Genomic DNA, 11,490 nt, shown 5'->3' with positions numbered 1-11,490 from the left:
ATGAAAATTATAATATAATTGCAAGTGGAAAACAACGAGTCATGCCAGGCATGGATTGTTTGGGTCGCAGGTTAGGTAGTTGGGCTAGATTAGACAAATAGGAATGATGTTTTTCTATGCTTGTGAAAACTACCATTTAAGCTGTTGGAGAAGGCGCCCCCCTCACATGTGGCTCCTCTTTCTATGGGTTAGCCTAGGCACATGTGGCCCCACTTTTGGGTTTGGCCCATGTGGATTTTGCTATCAAGGAGGTTTGAACCCCATGTGAAAACTACCATTTACTCCATAAGCTTTTGGGGAAGGGGTTATTTAATCTTTTATACTTTAACGGTGCTTATCTCCTAAGAGTTATATAAGCATTGTTTAGTGTTAATACCCTGAGAACCATCCCAACTCCCAAGTTAATAAAAGTCAATTCTTCAAATCATAGCTGTTATAAAGGGGTAAACTTTGGTCAGTGTTGGAGTCTTTTCTAATGATCAACTTCGGACCCTATGTGTGTGATACTTAGATGTGACTGGGTCCGTGCAAACTAAAATCCACCCCATTGCCATTAGACCCGTCGTGATAGGATGATCCTGACCTATTGATCTATTAAGAATCGTTTAGTATTTCACTAGGAAAAGTTAAAAGGCTTTGACTAATTTTGGTAAGCATTAGCCAACAATACAAGCAACATGATCCAACGGTCCCGATTACACATAGATGTCCTAGTGTGGGACACACTGTTAATCAATTGCTGCTAACAATAAACGTTCGCTTATTCAGACTCCATTTTAAGTGGGTCCAAAGTAATCAACATCCACAAATGCGTATAAATATCAGATGCTGCGTAAGAACAATCCGCGTGTTTCCACACTATCCCCCGGAACAACTACGGATATCAGGTTCCATATTTAGGCCCTGTTCGTTTAAGATTATGACAATTGATTATAAGTCCAAAACCAATTATTGGACACAGAATTAAACATAAATCTGAGTCCAATAATTGGACTCACAATCGGTTGTCATAATCTTAAACGAACAAGGCCTTAGGCACGGGAGAACGAACATGTGTCCCATGACTCCCATTATCGGTTTTGGACTCAATATGGATTCTCAAAATCCGAAGACGAACAGGGCCTAGACATAATTTTAAGTCAAATAACCGGTTTGACGCTTACAATCGGTTCTCAAATCCAAGACAAACAAGGCCTAAATAGTTTGAATTTGCAAGTCATAATCAGATGGTAATGTTGTCTTATATCATTTCCATTAAGGCAAATTTAGATAGTAAAGATGGTGGTCCACCAAATCAACAACTTTTGATCACCACTCATAAACCGATGATCAAAGAGGTTTGAAAAAATCAAGTGCAGTGAGGTTTCTCCTTGAACCTCTATGTACGATTAGAAAAATTGACCATAGATTCAACAACCAAAACTATTCGGTAAATGGTCCAATAGATCAACAGTTTGGATTGAACACATGCAACAGTGGGATCCAACGTTGATTGCAGGGAATCAGTCTTTTTGAATTGACGATAACCACTCGTCAACCCTTTAACTTTCTTCTTTTTTTCCATTCTTTTTAACTTTTTGTATGTATGAGTTCGTTCGGTAACATCTGTCGTTCCATATTTCCCAACCATTTCTCTCCATAACCCCTTATCCAATTTTGGGGAACTGTTAAGTCTCCTTCTCATTCCCCTATTCATTTTTACCAGTTTTCTCGATTATTTTGTAAGAGTCATTTGGCCATTAACGGAGTCAATGGATGAACGTCGCCCGAAACAGGGAAAGACCTCCAAAGAAGACTCAGAAGGTTGGTTTTCTCAGTCCGATTGCTTTTCTTTGCTCGAATCATTTACTTTCCTTAACTTTTCTGATTAAATGTATTGTGGGTTTTCGCTTTTCCCGTTTCCTATTTCCAGAAGTTAGTAGCATTGAATGGGAATTCATTAACATGACGGAACAAGAAGAAGATCTCATCTATAGGATGTATAAGCTCGTTGGCGACAGGTATACTTAACCTTCAGACACAGTTTTTAGGAGCCTATTCTCTTTTTATACATTGTTTTCGATTTTGGAGTCGAACGTCTTGACCTCTGCCTAGGGACTATGGTTCCAACCTTGAGCTCATGGGCTGTTAGGCTTAGTATGGCGCAGGAGTAGGGGGTCGGGCTCAGTGTTTCAAAACACGATACGGGTTAAAATACAGCCAAAGCAATCCTAGTTGACTTGGCACAACGCGGTCGAGTACTTGGTTGATGCAGCTGAGTACTCGATTGATGTGGTCTCTAATATTGTTACCTTCCATTGTATTTGTTCGCTAAATCTTGCTCAGTTCCATCACAGCTCAGTTAGCGGGTTTCCAATCTATGTTATGTGGATGTGAGAAGTTGAGGGAAACAGTAGCAGCGGTTTGTAGAACTTGGGGCAGTGGCACAAGCAGGGGCAAGAAGGTCATGAGGGTAGATGGGGAAGAGTCCATGTTAACTTGCCAATTACTCCAAAAGCTTAAGCTGTTGGAGAAAGGTGTTATCTATCTTTTATACTTTAACACTCCCGCACACGTGTGGCCCACTTGGCAAACACGTGGCTCATGTGGTCCCACTTTGGGCCATTACATGTGGATTTTTGCTATCCTAGAGGTTTGAACTCGAGACCTTTGGCTCTGATACCATGTTAACTTACCAACTTCTCCAAAAGCTTAATCCCTGTTTTTGAATGTGATAAATTACAATGAGCTTATCTAGATATAAATATCCTAAAATATCTGATTTTATCCGCATCCTAAATATCCTTTAGTGATGCAATCTTGGTAACGGATATCACACGGTTAATACTCCCCCAGAAGTTGGCGCGTGAATGTCAAGCATGCCCAACTTGTGAATGAGATGATGGAACTGATCTCTCCCAAGAGCCTTGGTGAAGACATCTGCAAGTTGGGATCACGAGTGAAGATATGCTAGTTGGAGGAGACCAACCTGGATTTTTTTCTCGAACAAAGTGACAATCGATCTCTATATGTTTCGTGCGCTCATGAACGGGATTTGCAGCAATATGTAATGCTGCTTGATTGTCACAATATAATGTTGCAGGTTCATGATGTGGAATACCTAAGTCATTGAGAAGGTATTTAAGCCATTGAAGTTCACTGCCAGCTTGAGTCATTGCACGATATTCAGCCTCGGCAGAAAACCGAGAGACAGTGTTTTGCTTCTTAGTTCTCCATGAATAGGACATGATCCGATCATTGTACAAAAGCCACTGGTAGAACGCCGAGTGAGAGGACAACTTGCATAATCAGAGTCACAGAAGGCCGCTAAGTGAAGGCTACTTGATGAAGGGAAAAATGTGCCTTGACCAGGAGTTCCTTTAAGATATCTAAGTAGGCGAGTGGCCACATCAAGATGGGGAGTGTAAGATATCTAAGTAGGCGAGTGGCCACATCAAGATGGGGAGTGCTGGTGCTTGCATGAATTGACTAAGCATGTGAACTGTATATAGTATGTCAGGTCGAGTGATAGTGAGGTAAATCAAGCAACCCACAAGCCGTCGATAGTGAGATGGGTCTTTAAGCGGGTCCCCACCTGATGCATTTAACTTCAAATTTTGTTCCATCGGAAAGGTTACAGGACGAGATCCCAACATGCCTGTGTCACTTAAAATATGAAGCGTATACTTTGCTGGTAAGGAAAGAGTCTTTTTGATAAACGAGCGACCTCAATGCTAAGAAAATATTTTAGGGTTCCTAAATCTTTAATGTGGAATTTGGAATCAAGGCATTATGGACGTCCAACTAAGGAATAGGCCAACTAAGGAATCAATGCTAAGAAAATATTTTAGGGTCCTTTTGTCACATACACTTCTTCATCTAAATCTCCATGCAAAAAAGGCATTATGGACGGCCAACTAAGGAATAGGCCAGTGTCGAACAGTAGTAATAGCAAGAAGGCAACGAATTGTAAACAATTTCGCGACAGGGGCAAAGGTTTCATGGTAATTGAGCCCTTCAGTTTGTGTGAATCCTTTGGCCACTAGACGAGCCTTATATCGCTCAATAGAACCATCGGACTTGTACTTGATTTTATAAATCCACTTACACCCCACTACCCACTCCAATTGTTCTCCTCGATGACAGGTCCTGGAAAACACAATGATCAGAAAAGAAAGTAACAGAGCATTTATGTGACTTTGTAAGCTGAGAAACTGATAAAAGATTAAAGCTAAATGATGGAACATAAAATACGTTATCAAGTTGAAGTTCAGGAGAAAGGGAGATGGAACCGGTGTGTGTAACGGGTGCTTGCACACCATTTGGTAATTGAACTTTAGATATGGTAGAATTTGAAGAAATGGATTGAAAAAAGTTAGGTGAAGAACACATATGGTTAGTGGCACCCGTATCAATTAATCAAAGATTCAGAAAATTAGGAGAGAGAGAGAGAGAGAGAGAGAGAAATATCAGCAAAATTGGCCGTCAGGCTAAACGAGTAGAAACGTCTCAAGGAAAGAAAAGTTGCAAAGCGAATTTGCTCTCTTAAATAAGTGAGAAATAGAGAGAAATAGTATTCAAGATAAAGAATGGCAGTATGAAAAGGGAATGGCAAGATATGACAAAATGGAAGGTGGAAAGTAGGGGTGTAAATGGATATTCGAAAATTTGATTACCGTCCGCATCCGAATCCGTTTAAAGCGAATATTATCCGGATCCGTTTCAAGCGGATATTATCCGAATCCGTTTATGAGATATCCGGCTTTTTAGCGGATGCGAATCTGGTAAATAGTGTATCCGATCCGGTTAACATCTGAATCCGAGAAGTAAATCCTTTTTATTTATTATTAATAATATCATTAATATTTATTTTTAGTAATGACACACTATCTTTTGTTTCTAAAAGAAAAGTGAATTTTCTTTTAGAAAAAAACAAAAAAAAAGTGTTTTTGGTAGGAAATGAAGTAATCTCTCATTTTAAGGGCATTCTTGGAGTTTAACATGGCTTCTTTATGAAGCAACAAATGTGGCCTGTAGAATGAAAGAGACAAATGGATGATGATGATTGAAAGAAGATGTCATAGTTTCTAGAGAATTCTAAAGCAAAAGGGCCATCTAGGTCATTGATGGTAAATGGACGGCTCATATCAATTTTCCAACTTAGGGTTATATAAAAACCCAAAATGTAATTAAAATATGGGACTTCTAAGGTTTGCAAGGAGAAACAAGAGAGAGGAGAAATGAGGAGGCTGAGACACCATCTTCAGCATTTCTTGGTGCCCCCAGCCCCACAAAAATCCACCGCCGCCCGTCTCCACCTTCTCACAGCCACCTCCATCACTGCCAGTCACCTTCATCTCTAACTCAATCCCCATCTCCATCCTCATTTCTCTTCATCTTTCACAATCAGCACCTCCACTTCCCCTGTTCAAAATAGCCCAACCCATTCCATCATATACACACACAAAAAAGAAAGAAAAAACCCAAAGACCACTACGAACACCATCATCCATCCCGACCGCCTCTCTTTCTGCCTTTGTTTTAAAAGAAAGAAGATGATCTCATATATTTTAGGGTTTGAGAGTTAATTTTGTGAAGAGAAGGTAGAGGTCTGGTTTTAGGATTTGAAAAATTCATTTGAGGAGTAAGAAGGAGAAGAAAGATAAAGTGTTGCAATAAAATGTTCGAATTTACAAGATAAACGGATACGGATAATATCCGAATCCGAACAATATCCGGCGGATACGAATTCGGTAATAGATATTAAATATCCGTCAAATTCGAATCCGAATCCGAATTCGGATAGTGTATACGGTAATCGAATTCGGATATAGCCATATCCGATTCGAATTCGATCCGTTTACACCCCTAGTGGAAAGATATAACCGTACGTGTATGCCTACGCTCTTATACAATGATAATTTTGGGAAGAGTCCACTCGTTTCCTTCATCCATCGTCACTTCGTCAGTGTATATATTACAATAGATCCCTGCTTTTGATTTTTGAATGTGATAAATTACAATGAGCTTATCTAGATATAAAGATCCTAGAATATCTGATCTTATCAACATCCTAAATAGTCCATGAGAGAGAGAGAGATGCTTTGAAAAGCCGAGGTTCATCCGGACTCTCGTGTTGCCGTCACTTCATTCGTATGTGCTCAGAGGAATGCCAAATGTATGGCAGATACACACAAATATGGCTCTATTCCTTGGAGATGATGACATGATGAGTTCCTTTTCTTTTTTTGGCTTGGCCTGTAGCCACTAAGAAAAGGTGGTCCCCACTGTTCATTGCCATATGACAGTGACTTCGTGGCCAAACAGTATACTCCAAATGCTTGGTGTGTAACCTATACGGGACGTCATTCCTCATTTCCTCGTATGCTGAGTAATGCTTTTTTTGATGGATTTTTATATGGTCCTTTTGATTTCATAATTGCTAATGGATTTTCAGGTGGGACCTAATAGCAGGCCGGATTCCAAGCCGGAAAGCAGAGGAAATAGAGAGGTTTTGGATCATGAGACACGGGGAAGGGTTCGCTGGAAAGAGGAAAGAGCTTGATAGCGACTAAATGAAATGCTTCCTCCATTGATGTCGCTGGCCTTGGAGGAACCTCTTATTGTTTTACTTTTTCTGAATGGATGTTTCTTTCTTACGAACGAGTACTATTGTTTTAGTTCTTTTCCTTTCTTCTCTCTCTTGTATATCTCATCCGTTTTAAACCATCGGAGATCTCTCCCTCCCTCTCTCGACCTCTCTATGTATATAGGGAAGAGTGAGCATACTCGGTCGAGTAGATAAGCTAAAAATAGTGGGGGCCACATTTTTTGAGTGATCCAAACCCTTCATTTGAAAGGTCCTTATCTAGATAGGGTGTCCACAAAAAATCAGCCCCATAGGATCATCCTAACCAATCCAACAGTGGATGGAAAAATGAGTCACTTTTCCCCATTTTTCCCCATTTTTGTGTGTGACCAGACTATCAAAAGAAGCCACAATGAATTTATGATTTGCATGAAAAATTGGCCATTAAAGCGGATTTGCCAGCAAAACATCAATAATATGAATTGTTGTTTTGCACCGGTACTAATTTTGACCTTAGAAAATGAAGAGGTCAAGTCGGTCGAAACGTTACATATTAATTAGCAATGTCACCTCCCGAATCAGTAAACATGGCTTCGCCTGAGCATGGGTCCTGCTCTAAGGATCACGTGTTCCCCAAGCCCCACCAAGTGCACAAATTCAGCAAGTGTATTATTTTTTTCTCTTACTTGTTTTGAGTTTGTCTTCAAGAGTGTCATGACGCTACTAGTTCTACCCTTTTCGTCACACATTGTTCTAAGGATTGGGTAGCAGTCTTGTTCATGCTATTGTATCATCTTTCTTTATTTAAAATACTGGATAGGTGTTTGATGATTCAGGACCCATCCCAGCTTTCCCATAAAAATAAAAAAAACAATGCGGTACACTTGATAGGTGTTTGGTGATTCAGGACCATTGTTGTCGTGGGCATTCTAGTCAGCTTAATGGTTCAGATCCGATGCAAGACTGAGGGCAGCAAAAAATAATAATAATTTGGAGACACGTGGCAGTGGTTTATATTGTACACTTGTGCTCCGTTTCATTCTAATGTAAAATGAGCATAAAACAAATTTTACGCGTCGGAAGAAATACCAAGGGGAAGTGATATTTACGCCCCTTTTGATTACTAGGGACACCCAGAGCCAGTGTATCAATGACTAAAGGGGGACTAATATACTTGACGTCAGAAGAAACTAGTGGGTTTGATTGCCATGTACATAGGGCTGGCAATTTCACCCGAAAAAGCGGGGATCCGCCCCGCCCCGCCCCGCCCCGTTTGGGGAGGGGATTCCCCGATTTGAAAGGGGAAGGGGATTATAAAAATTCCCCGGTGCGGGGAGGGGAGGGGGAAGGGGATGGAGTTGTCCCCGCCCCGCCCCGCCCCGCTAATCAATGCCATTTTTTGTAAATTTTTAAGTGTTTTTTTTAAGGAAAACTACTAGAAACTCTGTGGATCGGCTACAAGATTCCCCCAAACATAAACTTAGCTTGTCTTTTCCTTTTAATTAGCTTCTGAGAGCATTTTGGGAACTATAATAACCTTTTCACAGATGTTGAAATAATAAAGACAAGCTGAGAGCCTGAGACGCTGAGTGTATGCAATTATCAAAAAATCGTAGTGCCAACAAAATTTTAGGGTTGGATTGCAGGTTTTAATTTTCAACAAGAAAAATTTAGCTACTAGAAATTTGTTTCATGTCAGCACTAGACTGAATTGCAGTTAAAGAAATAAGTCATTTGTTGATTTTGTTCTCTTCTCCATTCTCATTTCTCATGCTCATCTGGGGGTTAACATGCTATACAGAATGAACTAATGAACATTATTTTGCGTGTGTGAGCGCCCACTTATGGACTTTTAAAGTTCATTGTGACTACTGAAATAGTTACTTTTTGCACATTGGCTGCCTGTTAATGAAGGTAATCCTGGTGCTCATTTCCTATTTATCATTCCATAATTTATGCAGAAAATTGCTGAAAGATGAGGTCCTGTAGTTATTTATGTTTGTTGTCTCATCCATGCATTTCTGATTTTGTCCATCTGTTTGTTGATCACATGAATAGAATCATAGCATTCATCACAATATTGTCTGTAATGGACGTAGAAGAAAGAAGCTCTGTTTGCTGGTTTGATTGGGTTCCAAAGAGGGGGCGGGGCGGGGATTTTGTCCCCGAAGGATGCGGGGAGGGGAAGGGGAAGGGGAAGGGGATTAGATATTCCCCGCGGGGAGGGGAGGGGGATTCCCCACCATCCCCGCAGAGGGGAAGGGGAAGGGGAAGGGGAGGGGGAAAATTCCCCGCAGAGGGGAAAGGGAAGGGGACCCCAACATCCGGCCCCGACCCGCCCCGTTGCCACCCCTACATGTACACTGGCGCTAGGTGTCCCTGGTGGATCAAAAGGGACATAAATATCACTTCCCAAACACCAAGCTTGTGTACAATGGGGAGTTTTGGGATGATATTTTCACCCCTGCCGCAGTGCACATTCGACGACATGATTTGACGTCAAAAAGCGTTAAAGTTACCCACTGTTCACATTATAAGGGGAATCGAATGCGTACTGCAGAGGGGGGTGAAAATATCATCTTCCTAAAAAAGGTGAGCCTCGAAATGGCTTTTTGCGAAATTGTCTATTTGCTAGCGTGTCCATCGCAGAAGGGATTTCGTGGATGGTCTATTGCATGTGAGAGCAGCCACCTCGTGAATGAAGACAAGTGCTGAGAAGTGAGCATGTGTGGCTGCTCTCACATGCAACAGCCCATCCGCGAAATGCCTTCTGCGATGATGGACGCTAGAAAATCCCGTCTATCAAATATGGTTACCAAAAGTATGACCAGGCTTAGTACCGGACAACCAAAGTTTGCCATGTGTACTCAAAAATTATTTTGTGTTGATTTAACTTTAAACTGAGTGGAGTGATGTTGTAATAAAAAGTGATTTGCTCGGTTTCCTGGCTCATTAAAAATCGGGTTTGGCTCCCATTGTCTTGTTAGAATCCAAACAACTTATTTGTTGTGAATTGGGAAAAATCATGGAGTTTTGAGATGGAATCGGTTTCTCCAACTCAAACTTCTGAACATCAAGCGAGGTCCCCTTATCTTTATGTCTGTAAGTTCCCGTACCCCTACAACCTATTTCAGCTGTCCTATGGCCCCAGTTTTATGGCCGCTATTTCGGCTCTCATGTAGTAGTGCTCCCAAATTAAGTTAACTAATTTACAAGATGATTTATAGAAGCTAATTATTAAGTTTATTAAGAAATTTTAATGAGGAATGATAGAATGAAAGGTGCCCTTGCAAAAACCAGCTTCAAGGGTGCCCCATTGGTCTTTTTCCACAAAAAGAGCATTTAAGATGGCACAGAAGACTATGGAAAAATCTTTTATGAATTTAAATTTGATGCAGTCCTAAATGCCCTTTGGGGGCCGCTTGGATACCTCATGCATTTGTATTTTGATTTGGATTTGAATTTTGGATACAAAACACATCAATCATCTTCATGATCATGTTTTAAGAAAGAGAGAGAGAGAGAGAGAGAGAGAGAGTGAGGGAGGGAATGATGCCTCTCTGCTGCCGGAGCAACGTCGAGGAGCAGCGATAGTGACGGAAGTTGCCACAAACTTTGATTTCCAAATAATGTCTCGCAGAAAAGATTTGAAAAGCAAAAATTTTTGCACTGTTGTAACTGATTTGGAAATTCTAAGGATCTGATCTAGTTCAAAATATTAACTAAATCCAAATCTAAATCTTGCTGGTATCCAACCGTGGCCTTGGTGAAATTTAACAATAAGAGCGCCCTTGAAGCTGGATTTTGCAAGGGCGACCAAGGATTTGAGCCCCACCATGCTAAATTTAGCTGAATTGAGGCCAGTATTTTTCATTTTGTTAGAGCACACATTAAATCGATTCCGCCACTGACTTTTTGAGGATAGAACAGCCACTTTATGCGAAAAAATCTGTGATTATTCTCTCATGCAAAAGTCAGACGCAAAATAGCTTCTCACAAAATTTCCATGCAAATCCCTTTTCTTGGCCATATATGTGTTAGTTATGGTGGGTTTTTAATTAATTTCCTACAAGTACATATCAAAATCTCACGGTACAAACTCTTAAAACATTTTTTTTACATTTGTCTTGTAAGTAAGCTGACATCGAACCTTCAACCTCAAGAAAGTTGATTTTTCCTTTCTTGGTTCTGAAAACGATGTGTTAATCTCTCCCTTCCCTCACCTTTAGTCATTAGGGCGGTAAAAAAACTTGATTTCTAATATTAGTAATCCACTAAGCTGCGTTCGGACTAGAAATCAGATTTTCTTTACAGTTATTCAATGTTAGTGACTTACTATGCCCGGAAGAAACCTACACGGTTTTTGCACCAACCTGAGAAGATGCAAAATCTCTGGTTTCAATGAACGACTCGGAAGAAACCTACGCTGGTGGAATCGTTGGCCGAGGTACCCAGAATAGTGGATCACTGATATTGTAGAGTCTGGGACTATCAGTCGAGTATCCCTCTATGGAAGGGTGGTGGCTTTTTCTTTGTGGGGGGGGGGGGGGGGGGTGTCAAGAAAAGAGTTAGAGATGCCTTATTCATCTCCATCTCAATATAATTCCACGATTCATTTCACACTTCTCTAATAGGCTGTCAGAGCTTTTCAATTTACAAGATGCTTCCAACGAGCCGTGACTAAATGTAGCCCTTTAGCTCAAATTGGATAGAGAGCTTTGGCTGATATTTTGGAACATCTTTTGTGAAGAGCCACGGCTGTATTTGAGCTTTTCTCCAAAATCATGGCATTGGTTTTTCACACCCTCACAAGTTGATTTAACTGCTTGTGTGATCTCCAATTCATATCAGTTATTGACAAAAGCACGCGGCAATATCAAAATGCATAAATTACTACCCCTCATTGAAGTAAAGAACCAGGG

At 40.7% G+C, this 11,490-nt stretch overlaps 1 protein-coding gene across 1 annotated transcript; it reads left to right on the top strand.

The window, feature by feature from the left end:
- Positions 1 to 1,590: 1,590 nt before the first annotated feature.
- On the top strand, positions 1,591 to 6,727 carry LOC143889306 (transcription factor TRY-like). Its single transcript, XM_077393480.1, has 3 exons — positions 1,591 to 1,803; positions 1,913 to 2,000; positions 6,437 to 6,727. Exons 1-3 carry the CDS (start codon positions 1,752 to 1,754, stop codon positions 6,552 to 6,554), a joined length of 258 nt encoding a protein of 85 aa, XP_077249595.1. The 5' UTR covers positions 1,591 to 1,751; the 3' UTR covers positions 6,555 to 6,727.
- The last annotated feature ends 4,763 nt before the right edge of the window (positions 6,728 to 11,490 follow it).

The sequence above is a fragment of the Tasmannia lanceolata genome, unplaced genomic scaffold (assembly GCF_043159265.1).
Source record: "Tasmannia lanceolata isolate RefF3 unplaced genomic scaffold, GAP_Taslan_0.1 ptg000013l, whole genome shotgun sequence".
NCBI classification, from domain to species: domain Eukaryota; kingdom Viridiplantae; phylum Streptophyta; class Magnoliopsida; order Canellales; family Winteraceae; genus Tasmannia; species Tasmannia lanceolata.
This window is presented reverse-complemented; position numbering and strand designations above follow the sequence as displayed.

Excerpts from the sequence above, each read along its gene's own strand:
- LOC143889306 (XM_077393480.1), top strand. The coding sequence starts at position 1,752 with ATGGATGAACGTCGCCCGAAACAGGGAAAGACCTCCAAAGAAGACTCA. Across the intron at positions 1,804-1,912 it reads CTCCAAAGAAGACTCAGAAG|AAGTTAGTAGCATTGAATGG; the intron begins GTTGGTTTTCTC and ends TCCTATTTCCAG. Across the intron at positions 2,001-6,436 it reads TATAAGCTCGTTGGCGACAG|GTGGGACCTAATAGCAGGCC; the intron begins GTATACTTAACC and ends ATGGATTTTCAG.